The 21,372-nt window shown below is 43.1% G+C and overlaps 1 protein-coding gene across 1 annotated transcript; it reads right to left on the reverse strand.

Annotated features, from left to right (window-relative positions):
- Positions 1-765: 765 nt before the first annotated feature.
- Oat (ornithine aminotransferase) lies at positions 766-19,889 on the reverse strand. The gene is made up of 10 exons (XM_038326838.1): positions 19,787-19,889; positions 13,511-13,743; positions 10,760-10,984; positions 10,460-10,555; positions 8,172-8,299; positions 6,304-6,426; positions 5,309-5,437; positions 4,333-4,446; positions 2,848-2,992; positions 766-1,653 (listed from the first exon to the last, which is right to left on the reverse strand). The coding sequence occupies exons 2-10, from the start codon at positions 13,707-13,709 to the stop codon at positions 1,493-1,495; spliced, it is 1,320 nt and encodes a 439-aa protein (XP_038182766.1). The 5' UTR covers positions 13,710-13,743; positions 19,787-19,889; the 3' UTR covers positions 766-1,492.
- Between the last annotated feature and the right edge of the window lie 1,483 nt (positions 19,890-21,372).

A 21,372-nucleotide genomic window follows, 5' to 3' on the forward strand; every position in this document is an offset into this window, starting at 1 on the left:
AAGAGTCTTCTCACACGACCATGCTTTCCTCTCTTCTATCTGAAGACTACATTGGCCTTCCAAGGAACTCGGCCAGGAGCTTCATTTGCCAAGTCCCCTAAGTCTTCAGGCCTCCTCTGAAGAATCACTGATGTGTGATTCTGAGTCCTAAGAAAGCCTCTGTGCCTCAGAGAATGCCTGAAGGAAATGCAGAATCTCAAGTGTGCAGGTACACACACACACACACACACACACACACACACACACGGTTCAGTCAGGCAATACTGAACTTAGCCTCTTTTCTTTTAATGTGTGTATATGTCATATGTGCAGATGCTGAGAACAGGGCATCACATTCCCTGGAGTTGGAGAAACAGGAAGTTGTAAGCCACCCAATGCATGTGCTGGAAACCAAACTTGGGTCCTTTGGACGAGCAGCAAGCTCTCTTAACTGCTAAGCCATCTCTCCAGCCCCAGGCTACACTGCACTGCAGGGGCATGCCCACAGTCCGTTATTAAGTAGGCTGAGACTGAGATAGGAGGATCACTTGAGTCAGTTCTGGGTTATAGTACTCTATGGATCAGGTGCCCACACTAAGTTTGGCATCATGGTGACTTCCTCAGGAACAGGGAGCACCAGGCTGAGTAAGGAGGAGTAAAGCAGTCAGAAAGTTTATTCCCTTTGAACAGCAAGCACCTTATAGGAAGTTATTCCACAAAACACACTAGAGAAAAAATGAAACAAAATATAAAGAAAAAACAATAAAAACAAAACTCACATCATTATACAGATATGAACTAATCATAGCTTTATTTAGAATAAAAAGCCTAAAACACACCCAATGATCTCAAGAAGAGATGAAATGCCAGTCATAGGAGTGAAATACACTTACTATTACCAATATGGAAATACAAAATACTCTGCTGGCGTAAAAAGAAAAATAAGCTTTATTCAAAGAAATACTGAAAATAAATGTTTTACAAATTGCAATCAAGCACTTGAAAGTGTAATTTAGGAAAGAATTCTCAGAATCTATATAAAGCATTCTAGTGTTGGCCAATGCAAAGTTTACTTAAAACTGGTATTTTACATATGCCTAACCTTTAATCATCTTAACATTCATTGATTATAACGATTCAACTGCATGAGGTTAAGCAAGTCTCTCATGTAGTATCTCAGAAATAACTTTCAAATACAAAACATTCACGCCAGCAAGGAAATTATAAAAATGTATGTAAATGATGCAGGACTGGATTTGAAGGCTGTGTAGAGATGGAAGTGCTTCACCTTAGAAAGTTCCCACAAAGTCAAAATTTAACAAAGAGAGATGCCACAGCCAACTGCAGGTTCATAAATGTCACTCTACTGTGCATCAACTGAAAAAAATAGGTATGCATATCCAAAAAAAAGTCTTTTAAGAGACAAACCAGTGGGATCTGCCTGCTGTGAGCAGAGTGTCACAAGAAGTCCGTCTGAAGATGGCTCCCAGGGGCCACTAAGCAGTTCTTATTCTCAGAAGGACAAGATGGTCTTGTTAATGATTTCCACTGACTCCCGGATCTCGTCCTCCTTGATCACAAGTGGAGGGGCTAACCTGATGATATCACCATGGGTTGGCTTGGCCAGGAGCCCATTATCTCGGAGTCGCAGACACACCTTCCAAGCATTACAATCTACAGAAAAATGGTCACAATGTATTCACAGAGATCAATATATAAAAACCCTTGTCATAGGCACAGGCAGCATGGCCCCACCACAGCGTGTTCCCAGGATCTGCTCAGGAAAAGAAGCTCGAAGTCGCTCCTTTGCTCAAGAGGTTGCATTACTGACCTTTTGGCAAGCACCTAACTAGGTCTGAATGACATGTTTAGACTGCTACAGGCAGAGCATCCCTTGTCTGCAGTGCTTGGGGCCAGAAGGGCTCCTTCCAGATTCAGGAATGTTGGCATACACAGAAGAGGAAAGGGGGCTCGTGTAAACGTGAAGTTGTACTTCACACTCACACAACCTAAAGGTAATTTCACACAAGATTCTTAGTGCACCTGCATTTTGATTGTGGCCTGTCCCCTGGGGTCAAGTATAGGATTGTCCTCCTCTGGTGTGATGGTGGTGGTCAAAACTTTTCAGATTTGGAATCATTTCAACTTCTCAGATTAGGGATGCCTGGCACGCAATCATAAGGAGCTAATGTGAAAGACTTGGGTAGGAGACATAAATGAATAATAAACGGAATAAGCAAGCCCGAATCCTAGGAACACTACAGGTTGCTGATATGGACATACCTCCTGACCACTGGGAACTAAGCATCATTTCCCGGCAGGGTTTTTCAACAAAGCTGCAGGCAGAACTGCCTAGAACTGCCTGATTCTACCCAACCCATCACATCGGATACTCTTGGGTGGAACCAGGCTCAGTTTCTTTCTCAAAAGCTCCTCTGGTGGAATCAGTTACTTTAAAGGAAGGGTTAGCCCAAGAAAACCAGAAGGGTGCCCTGGAGGGTGATAACTGCTATCAGGCACACAATGAAGGCTTAAACCTCCATTATCTATTGCCAATATCAAAGCCATTCCTTTATTCCTGCAGTTGCCTCCACAGCCTCCGCTGAAGGTAGAAAGCATTCAAGTGAGGGAAAAAGATTAACAGACACTAACCCAGGATAGCCAGCTGCTGTCTAACTAACAGAGACAGGAAAAGAAATGTCTGCAAGGAACAAACACTTGGTCAAAGGAGTTACAAATGCCTTCCTGTTGGAAAGACCTACAGTTAGGATAACATTAAGACAGTCGGTCATACTTTATCTAAACAGCTTGACCAACAGTCTAGCGCACCGTGTCTACCCACTGTGTCTTTGAAAGGAAGTCAGTTACCTTTGGTTTCCCGGATGACAATGGCATTTAGCAACCCTTTTCCCCTCACAGCAGTCACGACATCAGAGGGCAGCTTCATGAGCTCCTTTCTCAAGATGGTGCCCATCTTGTCTGCATTTTCAGCAAGATTCTCTTCTTCTAAAACCTGTTATTTAAAAAAATTACACAAATGTTCAGAGTGTCCTGGAGTAATCTGTGTATAGCTAGAAGCAAAAAGCACTTGGGAAAAACCAGAGTGACATCACCTGCATTTGCTTTTCGGGGCCTGTAGTAATTTCTAGCTAAAGAGATACAACTTCAGAGCCTTGCTTTAATCGCAAATCCACTGACAACCAGTCTTCATGGCAAAATAAAGATTAAAATGTGTTTAATGAGAGCCAGGCAATGGTGTCATGCCTTTAATTCCAGCACTTGGGAGGCAGAGGCAGGCAGATCTTTGTGAGTTTGAGGCCAACCTGGTCTACACAGCAAGTTCCAGAATAGCCAAGACTATACAGAAAAACCCTGTCTCAAAAAATCAAAATAATAAAAAAAATTAAAAATTGATTAATACAATATGTTGTTATTATCTGAACACCTCAATGGACTAAGAATAATTTAACTTGAAACTGCACGGAATTGCCTTTTTCCCTCCCCCTAACATATACTAACCTTTTATCTAGTTTCCTGGGCTAGTTTAAAATCTATGATTGTCCTGCCTTCCAGCATTTCTAGTGCTGGGATTACAGGTATATACCACCATCTCTGACTTCATTTTTTATCTGTGTGGTACTAAGGAATGAAACCCAAGGTCTTCCTCTTCCACTGAACTAAGACCACCAGTCCTCAAATCCAAGTTTGAAAAAAAAAATAAAAGGGAAAAAGAGCTTTGTGGTCACTAGCAATCCTAACATTTGGGCAGCTAAAGCAGGAGGATTGAGTTGTCTAAACTTGAGCTACAGGGTAAATTTCAGGCCAATGTAAACTACAGAGTGAGACCTTGATTTGAATAACAAACAAGAAAAAAAAAAAACAAATCTTGCTTGCTAAACCAAAGGAACAGATTAGGTGGTCAGTGTACAGGAGTCCTGTGGCTGCCAGGTGACCAATCACAAACTCCAGAAGCCAGGAGTCCAGTCTATTGGGCAAGGCCAAAAGCTACCTTACTTTTTTTTTTTTTTTGGTTTTTTTTTTTTCAAGACAGGGGTTCTCTGTAGCTTTGGAGCCTGTCCTGGAGCTAGCTCTTGTAGACCAGGCTGACCTCGAGCTCACAGAGATCCTCCTGCCTCTGCCTCCCGAGTGCTGGGATTAAAGGCGTGCGCCACCAACGCCCGGCGAGGCTACCTTACTCTTGGGAAACACCTTGCTCCTAAAATCTTCCCTTCATTCCTCATGCTCTCTAACACTTAGTAATCTTATTACGCTTCTTTTTACACCAGGACTCAAGTTAAAGATAACGTCAACACGACTTAAAATTAGGTGTCATTCAGCCATATCAGCTTTCACCTCAAGAGCTGCAATGGCGATTCGGCAGCCCAGTGGGTTACCACCGTACGTGGAGCCATGTTCCCCTGGTTTAATGGTCAGCATTATCTCATCATCACACAGCACTGCAGACACCTGAAAGACAGAGCACATCTGTGTCACCCTCAGATCTCCACAGACACTTCCGTAGCACCGGTAGGAAATTCTATCAGCCAGCAGTTTCCATCCGTCCCTGGCTCTCAGTAATATAACCCGAGACAGGCCCAACACATTACAGACACCGTAAACAAGCTTCAGTGGCATAAAGCAAGGTAGTGCACGCTTTTAGAACTCAAAGAAAATCACCTTTTTATTATTTTATTATGTGTATAAGGTTTTTTGTTCACATGTATGTCTATGCAACCACTTGTTTGCCATGCCCATGGAAGCCAGAAGAGGGTGTTAGATCACCCTGCAACTGGAGTTACAGATGGTTGTGAGCTGCCAGATGGGAGCTGGGAACTGAACCCAGGTCCTCTGGAAAAGCAGTCAGTGCCCTGGATCACTTAGCCATTTCTGCAACCCAAGCAGAACTGTTTTGCAATGAGATAATTTAGAGTCCTTTCCAAAATGCTCTGCTTAGAAACAAACTTGGGCATTCCCTGAAAGAAGACAAGTCAGTCGACTCAGTAAGAACATCTACTCTTCAAAACCCTTTTATCGCACATCAAACCCCCCAAAAAAGAACAAACGCTCCCTCTTAAGTTCATTGTTCATGGTCTTGAACAATCAGTAGTGACACTTTCTCAAGAGTGGGAGGAGGAGCTTCTGAAGGGAAATGCTTCTGTCCAAATCAAATGCTACAGCACATTCCAAAACACAACTCCACTTGGTCAAAATTAACCAAGTAGACTGCACAATAGAAGTCTAAACTGTCCCAGGTGGCCTGAAGTCAAATCGAATGACTTGAAAGGCATCCTAGTCAAAGTCAGAAGAAATGTAGGGATTTTTAACTTACAGGGTATAAGCCGCCAGAAAGGGCCTTCCCGAGAAGAACTATGTCAGGTCTGACATTCTCATGATCCACAGCCAGCCGTCTACCAGTTCTGGACAATCCCGTCTGTATTTCATCAGCAATAAACAGAACCTGGGAGAAAGAACAGGCAACACAACTCTCATTCTAACCTCGTGAAGAAACAAAGGCCACCATCATTTAACCCTCCCATTAAGTGTCATTCTGACACACCCTGAAAACTGTGCTGATGTTTTTAGTTCCCACACAATTTCAATGGTGTCCTTTGGAAATCTGTTTGCAGGTTCAGCCTAATACCTCCCAGGGGCCTATGTGGCACTGTTTTGCATGGCAGAAAGGCATAGGCGGGCGGTGGTGATTCACGCCTTTAATCCCAGGATTCCAGAGGCAGAGGCAAGCGGGTCTCTGTTAGTTCAAGGCCAGCCTGGTCTACAAGAGCTAGTTCCAGGACAGTCAGAACTGTTACACAGAGAAACCCTGTCTTGAAAAAAAAAAAAAAAAAAAAAGAAAGAAAGAAAGGCATTTATACAGACACAAAGAGTTTGGAGGGCTTTAATGACCCTAATTACACTCTTAAGAACAAATTCAGATAATTAACTCATATGTAATTATCAAACATTTTCTGGAATTCTCAATAGTAAACAAATATTAGTAAAGCTAATATACTATTAGCTTTAGCAAAAGAAAGGGAAGAAGAGTCGTAACATTTGGAGCAAAGGAACACAAGACAGGGCTTGGGAGGGATTAAAAAAGAGAAGAAAATCACAGTAAGAGCCTGGAGGTCCTGCCACTACAGCAGCCCACACCACAGTGTCTCCCTAGTGTTCTAGAGACTGGAAAGTTAGCTTCCACAGAGGGTCCTAAGAATTACAATGTTCCTCAACTCTTGTAATCATCAAGTGAGATAACCATTTATCCTGTCAGCAGAGCTCAAATAAGTGTCCGCAAGTTTGGCCTCAGTGCAAAGTGAATGGGACTACCTGGTGCCTAGTGCAGAGTTCTCGGACTCCCGTCAGGTATCCTGGATCTGGAACAATAACACCTGCTTCACCCTGGATGGGCTCCACCATGAAGGCAGCAACATTTGGGTCCTGAAGAGCACGCTACAAAAGAAACAGAAGGGAGTTCTAACAGCTTCCATTCTACCATATTTGGCAATTGAAGTCAAATACTATATATACTTCCTGTTAAGAATAAGAATGAGGAGCTGGGCGGTGATGGTGCATGCCTTTCATCCCAGCTCTTGGGAAGCAGAGGCTTGAGGATCTTTCTGAGTTCAAGGCCAGCCTGGTCTACACAAGTTAGTTACAGGACAGGCTCCAAAAGCTGCAGAGAAACCTTGTCTTGAAAAAAACAAAAAAAAACAAAAAAAAAAAAGAAAAGGAAAAAAAAAGAAGAAAAAGAATGAGGGCCTGGAGCAATAGCTTAGCAGATCACTTGTTGCTTTTGCAGGAGAACTGGGTTTGACTCCCAGCACTCACACGGTGGTTCACAACCATCCAAAACTCCAGTTCAGGGGCACCAGGCATACACACATGCAGGCAAAACACTCAAAGTAAATAAATAAAATTAAATGAATAAATAAATAAACAGCAGGAGTAAGGAGGAGATGATGATGATGAGGTCAAGCATGGTGGGTCACCATTGCAATTGCAGGGCTCCAGCATGCTAGGTTTATAGGCACATACCACTATGTCAGACTATCCCCACATTCTGCTATGTCATAGATGTATTATAACCAAAAGTGAAAGCAGGAGCTGGAGAGATGGTTCAGCCATTAAGAGCACTGGCTACTCTTGCCAAGAATTCTGATTCCATTTTTAGCAGCCACATGAGGGTTCACAACTGCCCTTAGGTCCAGTTCCAGAGGATCCAATGCCACTTTCTGTCCTCCTGTAGCACTGCATACACATGGTGCATTTACATGCCAGCAAAAACTCACATAAATTTTTCTTTAAAAACTAAGTGGACTGTTAAAGCCATCTTACGACTTTTTTGCTTGTATTTTACAACAGTACTACACATCGGAGATGGGCTATACCTTAGTGGAAGAACAACTGACCATAACCTACAAGGCCTTGGGCTCCTTTCCTAGCACCACAACAAAATGCTACCATTTGCACGTTAAAGAAACGTTTTATCTAGGCCTGGGATGATGGCGCACCCCTTTAATCTCAGTACTTGGGAGGCAGAACCAGGCAGATTTCTATGAGTTCAAGACTGGCCTGGTCTACATACTTTTCCAGATCAGCCAAGGCTTCAAAATGAGAGCCTATCTCAAAGAAAGAGAATAAAAAGAAGGCAGGGAGAAAGAGAAAGAAATTAAGTGGGTTATTCAAGTTGTTATGATCTGAACTGGCTAGCTGGCCTTAGCACTACATAACAAAAGCATATTTCATGGGGTTAAAAACTGACTTTCACTACTGAGAATAAGTCAGATTTCAGCCTAATTTATGATAAATGTTCAGACTCATAACTTTGTTCTGAAGTACTGGGGTCAAGCCCAGAATCTCACACAAGCTGTTTTACTACTGAGCAACCTCCCCTGCCCTCATTAATGATTTTAATTTCTGAATGTGAATGTTTGTTTATTATGAAGTTTGTGTCCGCACCACGGGCATGGTTGTTCAAAGTCCTAACTATAGAATTACAGAAGGTTTTGAGCTACCAAATAGGCACAAAGAACTGAACCTGAGACCTCTGCAAGAGCAGTATGTGATCTTAGCCACTGAGACATCTCTCCAGGCCCCTCATTAATGTGTTTTTATTTCACGCACTAAACAGGTAACAATTAATTCAGAAAGTTTCCAGTTGCTGTGAACCAAGTACCATAGCCACCCTGATGTACCTCCAGTGCGGGCAGATCGTTATACGGGATGGTTTCAAAGCCTGGCATGAAGGGTCCAAAACCTTCATAACTGGTTGGGTCTGTGGAACTGGAGATTGCAGACAAAGTTCGACCCCAAAAGTTTCCATCTGAAAGAGACAAACAGTGACTATTCCAAAGAAACCCACAAGTTTAGAAAGTACTCCTCTACAAACACCTCGGGAAGCCTGACTAAAAATAAATAAAAGATTCCTTAGAGAACCACTGTGAGCTTTCAACTACTCAAACAAAATCTGATACCAATTCCAACAGCTCCCTGACGACAGCCAACGTCTCCTAAGTACTATTGTAGATACGTCTGCAGCACTTTTCTCAGACCCTTTCTCACTAAAGCCTAACAACTGAGACATTCAAAGCATGGCTTCTAGACAAAGAAGGTACATTTACAATAGGAATGTGAGAAAGAAAATATCCTGCATAGAGATAAAGAATTTCCTTTTTTTTTCTTTTGATTTTTCGAGACAGGGTTTCTCTGTGAAGCCTGGCTGTCCTGGAACTCGCTTTTTAGATCAGGCTGGCCTCAAACTCACAAAGATCTGATGCGGGATTTCCCTCTGTATGCTGTGATCACCATTAATGAATAAAGAAACTGCCTTGGGCCTGTTGATAGGGCAGAACTTAGGTAGGCGGGGAAAACTAAACAGAATGCTGGGAGGAAGAAGGCGGAGTGAGAGAGATGCCATGGAGCTGCCAGAGTCAGACATGCTGAAACTTTGCTGGTAGGCCACGACCTCGTGATGATATGCAGATTAATAGAAATGGGTTAAATTAAGATGTAAGAGTTAGCCAATAAGAAGCTAGAGCTAATGGGCCAAACAGTGATTTAAATAATATAGTTTCTGCATGATTATTTTGGGTCTAATCTAGCCTGGCAGCCAGGAACCAAACAAGCAGCCCCTCCTTGCAACAGAGATCCGCCTGCCTCTACCTCCCAAGTGCTGGGATTAAAGGCATGTACCACCACTGCCCAGCTCCATTTCTGTATTTCAAAGCTCAAGGACATTTTAATCAAGGTTAAAAGAATAGCCATAGGTAGATTAAGATGCAAATCCTGCAGCTGCCCAGAGGAGGGACACAGAAGAGGAAGACAAGAGCCACATGTCAGATGAACAGCTACATGATACACAGGAGGGCTTCACCAAAACACGAAAAAACCTAACGTACTAAAGAAAGTATAGTTAGGCTCTCACCAGCATCCAAAAGAGACAAAAAAGAAAAAATGAGTAAAGTTCCACTTTTCTGAGTAATTCAGAAAAGGGTGGCTTAACACAGCAGCATGGCTGTGGTTTCGTAAGCAACTGCCTGTAACTTAAACATTTTAAAAATTCGTGTTTTAGTTGTGAGTATCCTGGCTAGCTATTCTAAACAAAATATAATTTCCATTATAGATTGTACAGTCTCTTTCATACTAGCAAAGGGTGCAAAGATATTTTTATGTTGTATTGACACAGGCTGATGAGTCAGTGGGCTGTAACAGCAGCAAAAGACTCTCTTTTCCTTCAGGGTGAGGTACAAGCTGAGATCCCTGAGGCCAGGAAGAGGAGGACAAGTTGACTCCTGGTCTCATCAGTGCATGTTATCTTGAAGATTGTGCTTTTGGATGTAGATGAAAAAGAGATGGACTGATGCCTGAGTCAGAGACACAGGTGGCAGAGGCTTCTGCAAGAGTATACTTGGAGATGCCAAGAAGCTAAGATACAACCACCCAGTGTTGAGTTCATTGAGTTGCTGCTGGCATAGGTGGTGGAGATGTCAAAACATCCCTAGTGAAATGAATTCCCATTCCCTTTACTGTATTTGTACTTTTCATGGTTGAGTTAACCCCATCTGAAATGATGTTGTTGTTTGCTTTGCTGGTTGATGTTAGGCTGTTTGCTTCCTACTAGAGTGGAAGCTCTGAGGACAGGCAGCTCCCAGGCTGATTACCTGTCTATCCCCTGTCCTGGAGTAGTTAGTGTCTGACCTCCAGTGACCCCCAGCCACATTTATTAAACAGAAAACTATGATCCTGAGCAAAGGCACACATCTATGTCGGTTAGCATTATGAAGGATTATAATGTCAAGGAAGGGAGCATTCAAAGTATTTGGATTGTCTGAGGATCTTTAATGTAAGTGAATTTGAAAATGCATTCTGTTGGGTAGGTAGCTTGCAGTATTCTCATACATGAAGAAGTAACTTAGAAATCCAAGAAGTAATTCCACTACCAACCTTTATAAATAAATATCATGTAACAATTAAATTCACATACCAGCAAAAACAATCTTTGCTTTGTATTTCGGGATGCCTTTCACGGTGTAGCCCCAACGACGAGCAAGCTTACAGGCAGTCTCTCCAGCCTCCACTCCTGTGGGGAAAATACTCAGATTTGACTAACACTGCAAATTATCAAAGAAATAAGCTTAGCAACCGAATCGTAGTCATGAAAGATTAATTCAGGAAGACTGTAAATTCAGGGCTAGCCTCGGCAATCTAGTGAGATGTTAAATAAATACAAATAGAAACAGATGATTGATTTATTGGGAACTTAACAAAAATGGGAATGTCTTACCTGTATTCATAGGGAGAACTTTGTGGTAGTTGAAAAGTTTGGTAATGTATTCCTCATATTCACCAAGGACATTGTTATAGAAAGCCCGAGATGTTAAGGTCAGTTTGTCCACCTGACTCTTCATAGCATTTATGATCTTGGGGTGGCAGTGCCCTTGGCTGACAGCACCATAAGCACTCAGGAAGTCGAAGTATTGCCTGCCTTCTACATCCCACACATAAATGCCTAAGAAAATAAGGAAGAAAAAAATTTGAGAGTCTCTGTATGCCATAAGACCCCCAAAATGAAGACTGATTTTTAAGCCATCTACACATCTATATATGAAACTCTATTTAATATATTTTTAGGCTTAAAACTTAGTTTAGTGGCCAGGCGATGGTGGCACACACCTTTAACCCCAGCACTCAGGAGGCAGAGGCAGGTGAATCTGAGTTCAAGGCCAGCCTGGTTTACAGAGAGAGTTCCAGGATCGTCAAAGTACAAGAAACCCTATCTCAACCCTTCCAAAAACAAACAAACAAACAAACAAACAAACAACTTCGTTTAGTGCAAGCCTACTTCACTTTGATTGAGAAAGAAATATTAATGGTATATTTCACCTGTCTACCCCTGACACATACATTTAACAGAACAGTATAAAAAGACTGCAGTTCTGTCATAAATTTTGTTTCTTAGTGATGAATAAGCACATAAAAATTATACCCAATAGTGAAAGTATAAAATCCAATGTGAAGCTCCAAAGCTTCCATTCCAAACAGCTAGTCTAACTTTACAGAAGTTTATTGAGATATATATAGACTTTATGTCTGGTTAATTTCAGTGTGTGATGAAATTTGCAAGTTTTTTTATAGTAAAGTTTATTTAAGGAAGGAAGGAAGGGCAAGGAGGGAGGGAAAGAAGAAGGAAGGGAGAAAGAGAGGAGAGGAGGGGAAGAGAGGGAAGGGGAGGGGAGGGGAGAGGAGGGGAGAAAGATTATAACTGCTTTTCCAATTTTAATTTCAGGAGCCAAAAATGTGAATTTATAAAGAAGTTACATACAACAGACAAAAAGTCTTATAAAATAGAGACTACAACTTACCATATAACAGGGTATTTGCAAACCACATGCCTGACAAGGATTTAGAATCCAGAACTCAATGATGACTAAGCATGGTGGCACACACCTGTAATGCCACCACTGAGAGAATAAAAACAGGAGGATCAGGAGTTCAAGGCCAGCCTGAACTAAGTACAACCCTATTTTTAAAAATGGTCAAATAACTTGCTAGCATTCCTTCAAAGACATGCATGTGTTATGAAAAGATATGAAAAGATATACACCACCAGTCATTAGGAAAATGCAAATCAAAAAAAAGAGATACTATTTTGTACTAGAATGGTTATAGTTTTAAAAAGGAAAAAAATAGGGCAAAGATATAAACAACTTGGAATTCACAGCATTGCTAGTGGAAACATAAAATGAACAGTTGTGGTTGGATGTGGTGATGAATACATGTAATCCCAGCACTTGGGTCTGAGGTTGGATAAATGCAAGTCCAAGACCAGCCTGAAGTACACAATGTGAGCATATCTCTGCCAATACTATAAATTAAACAAAAATAGTACAGCTGCCGAGACAAAAAGGTAGCTGTTCTGAGCTGGGGAGAGGGCTCAGTGAGTAGGCGCTCTTGTTATGCAGTCATAGAATGAGGACCAAGTTTGAGACCCCATATTCAATGTTTAAATGAAGCTGAGCATGGCCACACATTCCTATAACCCTAGCATTAAGCACAGAGACAGGCAGGTCCTATGAGTTCACTGGCCAGCTTCATGTCAGTGAGAAGCCCTGCCTCAAGGGAATAAAGCAGAGCCCGAGAGAGTAAGATACCTCACTTCCTCTTTTGCTTCTGCTCAGGCACGGGCACCTCACAGACACATTTTTTTTAAGGTTGGCAGTTCCTCTACAAGCTAAGCATAGAGTTACTACATGACCTAGCAATTTTATTGCAGAAGTCAATTCGGGCAGTGCCACCCATTAAGAAACACTAGCTTACAGAGCTGAAAGAAGTCAGTGGGGAGAGAGTTACAATAAAGAAATACTGGCCTGGGAAGAAGGAAAAGGAAGAGGAGGAGGAAGAAAAGAAGTAGGAAAGGGGAGATAGGAGGAGGAAAGCAGAAAGAGGAGGAGGAGAGGGAGAGGAAGAGGAGAACTACTACTACCATTGGCCAACAGACAACTGAACCCAGCAAGAATGAGCGGCCTGCTCTGAAGTTCCTATGTAATTAAGGACACAAAAGAAAAGTGGATTCCTGCTGTGTTGCTGACTTCCTGATTTTGATCACACGTGCACATAAGAGATAAAATTTCTGAGAACCCTTAGAAAGGACACACTGAATATCTAGGAGGGAAAAGCGAAAAAACAGGGAGTTCGTGGGGTCAGAGGGGAGGCAAGAACACAACAATAAAAGCCCTCACTATCTGGATGAAGGGGAAAGATACATCTTAATATAATCATCTTTTTTACTGGGGTTATGTCAAAATAAAAACTAATAGTTAAAAAAAAACTGGAGGTGATGTCATGTTCCTATTTCTTCTGCATGTCCCATAGGAGAGGCCACCCCCGGCACGGATGCCCTAGACATTTAGGTAAAGGCGAAGGAGCCCCATCTGCAACACACATTCAATGAGGGTTAGATGTGAAAAAATACAAAACAACTAATCCTTACAACACATTTCCAGGAAATGTGGGGGTGGGTTAATCCAAAACATACCTTTTGCTCTCTCCAGGGCTACAGGTAAAGGATGGTAATTGTGTGCACCATACTTAGATTCCCGTTCAAAAATGTAGTCAGAGGACGGCGGACCTTGGACTGTCTTCTTAGTTGCAACAGATGCAGCAGAGGCGACTGAGGCATGGACCCCTCGCCGCAGAGCAGCAACTGTCTGCAAACTTGCTAGTTTGGAAAACATTGTGTGAGTCCTTTAGGAATGGAAGTACAGAGACCTGTCCAAAGGAAGAGAAGGCGCCGAGTGAGAACCTTTCCAGAGTCAACGCGCGTCTGTTCACCAAGTAACTGCTGAGCATCTAACCACAGTCAGTATGCAGCCTTTTCCTATCAGAGTACAGGGCAGACATTAGGGCGCCAAGGCAGAGGCCAGAGCTGCTGGGTGGCTGTGAGTCATGGGGTAGGAAGCAGGGGCTATGAACCATTTTGTCCTTTTTTTTAAAGCCCAGGCTAGTCTTCAACTCCGGAATCAAAGGACCATCTGGAGCTAGGACGACAAGCAGCACAGGCCTCTTCCTCCCGTAGCCCCACGTGTGGCCTTCAGGACCCACTACCTCTGTTCCCTAGTTTGCATTTTTACCCTGTCCCAGTACGTAGGTAGTGAAACAATAACAAATGTGGTTTTAAACTAAGCAAGGTTTTAGTAGCATTTAGGAGGCAGAGGCAAGATGATCAGCCAAAGTTCCAGGCTAGCCTGACCTACAAAGTAAGTTCCACGGGCTACAAGTAGCCACTGTCTCAAAATAGGAGGGGGGGGGGGGCGGAGTGGAATAGAGACAGAGCTAGAGAGACTGCTCAGCAGTTAAGAGGATTTGCTGCTTTTGCAAAAGGCCTGAGCTCAGATATTAACACCCATATAGTGGTTCACAACTGTCTGTAACTCCAGGGGATCCAGCACTCTCTTCTGACCTCTGTAGGTACCAGACACCCATATAGTGCACATATATATGTGCAGACAAACATTTAATACATATAAAATAAAAACAAATCAATCTTAAAAGAAAAAAGTTGGAGACAGGAAAATGTAACTTTTGGAGGTGGAAAGAGTTTAGCACCCAAACTCAAAAAGGTAGGCTCTGTCATTTAGCACAAATATCTAAAACACCTGGAAGTCAAATGCAGCATAAACAAAGGCAAAAAGACTTGTTCTATGATTCGTTAAGTGTCTTGAGCTTTAACAGTAAAAAACACAAATATTTAAAAAGATGAAAAGAGAATGGCTGTTTCTATAACCCCAGCTACGGCACATACACACACACACACACACACACACACACACTAAAAAGAAGTATCAAAACATCAACTGTTCAAAGAAAAAACTAATTTCAACCAAGAGAACAAACATTAAAGCAGAAACTGCTGAGTTAGGCATGTGAGTTCCCGAACACACTGGTGCTCACACTATAATCAGACTACCTCTCTGCTCCAGTCCCAAAGCCAGACTCCAAGAGAGTTCCCCGACTCGAGTGTGCACAGCTCACAATTCAGACCCTGGCAGGTAAAGAGCCCGAAACCAAGACTAGAGTAAGGAAGGGACTGCAACAGAAAGGAAATGAAGAGCATGCCTGGTATCATGTCTAGAGGCAGAGAGGGGAAGACATTTTAAGATAAATTCTAGATTAAGAAAAGTTACCAACACCGGATATGCTTGGGATATCTATGTCTCCTTATTTTTTAAAAGACAAATAGCTAATTCATGTTTCAACAAAAATTCTCTAACAAGTCAAACCATGCATAATCTTCGCATTCTTGACTGAGCTGCCAAGTCAGCCGATCATGGGGCTTGGCTAACTTCCCTGTCAACTTGGCTCCCACTCCACACTAAAAATCCAGTGAGGTTCAAGAATTTGCAATCACTAATCAAATCCCACAACTCTGTCTTGTTTGCCAAAGACTACCCTGATTCTTTCTTCCCACGGTTCAGACCACAGTACAGATTTGGAACTCAAGCTCTAGGGACTGACTGTCTTGAGAGGGTCCCAATGACTCCTAAAGCAACACATACAATCATATACAAAAGTACATCTTCATAAGGAAAAGGTCTGTAACTTCCACAGTATTTTCTCTCTACCAAAACCAATGCAAGGATCACTAGACTGGAAAGGGCAGCTGAGGAAAACGTCTAACTGTACTACAAAGAACTGTTCCCCATCGCCACCACTAAGTCTAAAACACCTATTCACCATTTCTTTCTAGGCTCTTTCCAATCTACACAGTATATGCTGTTTGAACTACTAAAGACTTAAAACAGTAGTACTTTTTGCCTAGCGAACAAGCATAAAACATGCTTTCTTTGATCTCACAGCACTCAGGAGGCAGAGGCAGGTGGATCTATGTGAGCTCAAGGCCAGACTAGTCTACAACTAGTGAGTTCCAGGATAGCCAAGGAAGAAAGAGAAACCCTGTCTCAGGAAAGGAAAAAAAACCATGCTTTCTCAGATACTCCTTAGCAGTGTACTTACATGCACACAGGCAAAACATTCATATACATAAAAATAAATAAATCTCTAAAACAAGTTTCTAATGACATGGCAAGGTATTTTAGGATACGTTTAAGTAAAGAAAAAATTATACATACAGGATGTTCAAATATGCAAAGACATTAAGAAAAAATATTAAGGAAAGAAACAAAAAAGACACTGTGACTATCTTTAACTAGTCTCTATTTTCTACAATGACCATAAATTGTATTTATAGTACTGGGTAGTGGAATCCCAGCAATCAGGAGGCAGAGGCAGGTCAGTTTCTAAGTCTGAAGCCAGCCTTGGTCTACAGAGTCAGTTCCAGGATAGCCAGGGCTACACAGAGAAACCCTGTCTTGAAGAAAAAGAAGAAGAAATGTATTTATGGTCAGAAACACTGAGAACAAACTTGGACATGGGTCCCGGGTGTTTGACAGAGGCTAGGAAGCAAACAAAATCAAGTTTAAGGGATCTGGTAAGCTTCGAGAAAACAGTGCTGTTTAAAGAAAAGTAAAGTTAATACTCAGAGGAAGTGCAGTTTTGGGTCCACTGTGTCACCTGTTTTTAGGGAAAGAGTCAAACTTTAAAATAAAAAAACTACTCTTATACTTTTGCTTCTGAAGCCTACAGCCCTGATTTTTCAATAGACAGAAAGACAACTCAAGAAACCTGGTTATTGAAAAAAATCTTAAAAATGCTTCAGTAATGTATTTTTACAGGTAGAAATAAAACTGCAAGTGACTGCAGAAGGGGTTTGAGGGGGCTACTATAATCCCAGCACTTGGGGGCACAGAGGCAGGAGGGTTTCCTGGCCAAGGCTAGACTCAGCTGACTCAAAACAAAAACTACAAGGAGAAAGAATCTTAAAAAGGCTGCCTAAACTCAACTTGTCTCAGTTTGCACAAGAATTGCCTGCTCTGCTACAATCTATTTATCTGCTGGGTCCCCTCAGTTTTATACAGAAAAAAAAAATTATTATCAGTAGCCTAACAAAAACATTCAAAACATGAGTAATGTTCTCCAAGTTCTCAAAAGTAGATCTCTGGAGATTTAACTTAGCTGGGAAATATGAGTTGCACAGACCAAGATATTGCAGGATCTACTATGCATATTTCTATTAAAGAGCCTCTGCATTCAAGTAGAACAAAATTCTAATTCAAATGGCCTTTAAAATAGCCATCAATCATCTTCTCTAGACTTGGAAATGGTCAAAGTAGGGTAGAAAATCCACAGTGTCTCACAATTTAAATTCTGTCTGTAGCTCTAGGAGGTAAATGTGTCAGTCTTTCTGAGCTTCAATTTCCCCAATGGTCAAAATGAGCCACTCACAAATGTCTTGAGGAGCTCATGTTAAAGCTCCAGGTTTAGCACAAAGGAGCCATTCATTAGGCTCTCTTCTGCTCTAAGTTCACAGGAACGCTAGCCAATTTCTACAAAAAAAAAAAAAAAAAAAAAAAAAAAAAAAACCCACTGCCGTGGTTTCTTGTTTTAAACTGGTAGAGTACTTGCCTGTGTCTGAAGCCTTGGATTCCATCTCCACCACCAAATAAACTGGAAAAGCAGGGGCAGGAAGATCAGGAGTTCAAGATCATTCTTGGCTACCCAAGAAGTTAGAGATGGCACTCTGACATCCGCCTTTAATCCCTGCCCTCTGGAGGCAGAGCCAGATGGATCTCTGAGGTTGAGGCCAACCTGGTCTACATAGTGAGCTCCAGGCCAACCAGGACTACAAAGTGAGAGCTCGCCTTAAATAAATTAATAAATAGATATGAGACAAGAAAATAAAAACAAGTGACCAACCATGACTCAAAAAACACCTAGCCTGAATAAGGGCCTTCTGCTGGTATTCTCTTGTCTGACAAGTGAACAAGGTCCTTACTGACCACACAGCTCCTAAAAGCAAGGTAGCAACAGAAAGTGACCCAGACTGGAGAGGGGATGAGGCCACTCGCCTGCATCAGGGCAGCTCATCCGTCCTCCTGTGCAGAAGCTCACCTTCTCATCAAGGTTCACTCTTAGACCTAATAGCTTTCAGTCTTCAAAGAAGAAAACAATGTGTTGCTAAACACGTTACTATCCATTTATCATTTATATTTATTATTTTTATTTTATCTATTTGCTATTTATATTTAGCAGATATAAGGACCTAGAAATGAGAACAAGTTCTAATGATAAGCCAAGACCGCTGAGTAGCTAACATTTAATTCCAAGGCCATCACTTCCCTGCCTTATATCAACTCACATCAGCAATATTTCCACAGTACAGTTTCCATAAAGCGCTGCATTTGGAAGAACTTGTTCAGTCTGCCTTATTAAATAACATATTTTTAATTACTCTAAAAGAACCATCAGTGTAAAGTCATCCAAAAGCCATTGAAAAATATTCAGCTCGAGAAGTAAATTTGGTTTAGCGATTGTCAAATATTTACTTTTCTGAGGTAACCATTCACAAATACGGGCCTTATTTTTTTGAAGTTCTGCCAACAAAAGCTTTGTTTTACGTAACCAATATTCTGGCTAAAATTCACCTCAAGTGCGTCACAGGCAAACTAAAGTAATACTACTGGGAAAGGATTGGAGCAGCTACACCGCACCCTCCGCACACCTCCAAATCACTGCCCATTCATTACTATTCTTAAAAGTATGGAATCTGACTCATCCTTAAGAACTCAGCAAACGGCATACACTGCAAACCCAAATAACTCTAATAAAGATAGACTGTGGAAGGAAAATAAATGAGACAAGAAAAAAACATTAAAAATATATTCTAATTAAAGTTTTAGGGGCTGGAGAGAAGGCTCCACAGTTAAGATCGTCTACTATTCTTCCACAAGACCAGAGTTTGGTTCCCAGCGCCCACATGGCACAGCTCCTGAGATGCCTGCTCCAGAGGGATTGGACCTCTCTGGCCTCGGAAGGCAACTGCATTCATGTACATACACACCCACACACCCACAAACACACACACACAATAAAAAAAATCATAAATTACATTTTCAGGTTACATGAAATTAATTTCCCTCCAGACGCTCTGACAATCCTGATTTAGGAGATTTGGGGAGGATAAATGGGAGGTTGGAAGGGGCACTTCATTCCAAAATCACTTTCTCCTTCCTTAATATATCTTGACACATTTACAAGGTAAATAAATGTACTACCAGACACGATGTAGGTAGGCCTGAGGCAAGGTTTGCTGGCATCGAAAGTTCCAAGCAATTAGACTGGAATTTTCTGAGGTTCAGCATCGATTGCCAAAGGTCTAAGGGGGGGAGGGGGTGCAGGAGATAGGGGGGTCTTCGTGCCGAAAGCCCTGTGGGCCAATCTCTAGCCAACATCTCAATAATGTACACGTCACTTCCTCAATCTCTTATTGGGTTTAGAGCTAGAGAGAAAGTGGGGACTGGAGAGGGATGGGCAGGAGCAGTCGCGGGACTCAGAGGCTGCCTGAAGAACTCGGACTCGGTCCGCATCAGTGTCCCGCGCCAGGTGACGGAGCCACGCGTTCACAGCTCTGTCCCCAAGGGATCCGATCCCCGGAAACCAGGCTGCTGGAGACGCCACCTTCTGGAAAGCCGAGGTCTCGAAAGCTCTAGGAGAGTGCCCCGAGGGCGGCGAGCCCGAGCTGTGCCTGGCAGGCGACCGTGCCACGTCTCCGGCCTCCAGTTCCCTGCCCGTCCCCATCGAGCCCGCCCCGCCCCGGGGATGTGTCGCAGCCTCCAGCCCTGCGCTGCCCCGGCTGAGATTCCGGGACACCGAGGTCCCGGGCCTCTTTGGCCCAGTCCCGGCGCGCACTTGATACCTGACAGGGTCCGCTAGGCGTGAGCGACCGCAAATCAGCCACGAAGCCGGAGGTGACTGCCCGCCCGGCGACACGCCGTTTAAGACACCCTGTCTGCCCCGCCCCGCCTGTACTTGCAGTTCATTGGTCGGGACGGAGGGCCGCACACCAATCACACGAGGCCCGCCTTCGCTCCACCCACCCGGCCTTGAGCCGCTCAGCGCCAAGCTCCGCTGCCTGCTGTAAATGTAAGGTCTTCCTTAGGTTGCTGCAATTCTGCTCTGGACTGGATTTAGGAGCAATTTGCTGTCCTTTACAGGCAGGGAAACAGAGACCTGAAGGGATACTGGCCTTCCACTGCGTTTCCCTGGCCGACGGACCCTCCAAAGCCTTTCCTGAAAGAGACTCTTGGGTGCAACATCATCTCCACTTAGATGCTGAAATCACATGACCTTGAATGCTCACGTGCCAGAATGGCAGTACAGCTTACTGATACTTCTAGAATCGTCTCTGCCGCTGTAGACCACTGCCCAGTTACTAGCTGTTGTTAGTAGTCGTTGGAAATGACAGCACCACCATCATGGTTTGATGTAGGTGTGTCTTCTATCTATCTGATGATTTCATTGGTTAATTAATAAAGAAACTGCTTGGCCTAATAGGTTAGAACATAGGTGGGTAGAGTAGACAGAACAGAATGCTGGGAAGAGGGAAGTGAGGCAGATGTCTTGGGCAATCGCCTTGCCTCTCCTCTCTGAGCCAGTCACTATGAAGCCAGCCACCAGGTCAGACATGCTGAATCTTTCCCGGTAAGACATCACTCGTGGTGTTACATAGATTATTAGATATGGGTTAAAGCAAGTGATGTGAGAATTAGCTAATAAGAGGCTGGAACTAATGGGCCAGGCAGTGTTTAAATGAATACAGTTTGTGTGTTGTTATTTCGGGGCATAAGCTAGCCAGGCAGCCGGGAACTGGGCGGGACGAAAAGCAGGCCTGCCCACAGCTCATCACTACAATGGTTAAAACTGAAAACCCAAAAAGGATATCGCAAAATAAACAGAATGAGTATCATTTTGTCTATAACGGTCGTTATAAATCAGAAACATGCAGATAATAGAAGACACCAATAATACAGTGTCAGAAGCCGCAGGCAGCGGAGAACTGCCTGTCAGCACAGGGTCAGTCAGATTTCACACTCCAGTCTCGAATGACCGTGTGTGGGTGAGAAACCACAAGGATGGAGGGACTAGCACACCAGGGAGAACCATTGTCAGTCTAGGTATCAAGGGCTAGAAGTTTAATTTCTAGAGCCAAAGAGAGAGGAGTTTGAGGAGAGACCATTTGGAGGCAGTTGGGTACTAAGAATTGGATCATCCGCTGGGCAGTGGTGGTGCTCACACCAGCACTTGGGAGCTCTGCAGAGGCAGGGGGAATCTCTGAGTTTGAAGCCAGCCTGGTCTACAAAGTGAGTTCCAGGACAGCCACAACTACACAGACAACCCCTGTCTGGAAAAACAGAGAGGGGGGAAGGGGAGGAGGGGAGGGGAGGAGGAAGAGGAGGAGAGGGGAGACACCCTCCTGCCAGTGTTCCTCATGGACTGAAGATA

This window comes from Arvicola amphibius, chromosome 1 (genome assembly GCF_903992535.2).
Source record: "Arvicola amphibius chromosome 1, mArvAmp1.2, whole genome shotgun sequence".
NCBI classification, from domain to species: domain Eukaryota; kingdom Metazoa; phylum Chordata; class Mammalia; order Rodentia; family Cricetidae; genus Arvicola; species Arvicola amphibius.

Excerpts from the sequence above, each read along its gene's own strand:
- Oat (XM_038326838.1), bottom strand. The coding sequence starts at position 13,709 with ATGTTTTCCAAACTAGCAAGTTTGCAGACAGTTGCTGCTCTGCGGCGA. Across the intron at positions 10,556-10,759 it reads AGTTCTCCCTATGAATACAG|GAGTGGAGGCTGGAGAGACT; the intron begins GTAAGACATTCC and ends TTTTCCCCACAG. Across the intron at positions 8,300-10,459 it reads AGCAAAGATTGTTTTTGCTG|ATGGAAACTTTTGGGGTCGA; the intron begins GTATGTGAATTT and ends TGTCTCTTTCAG.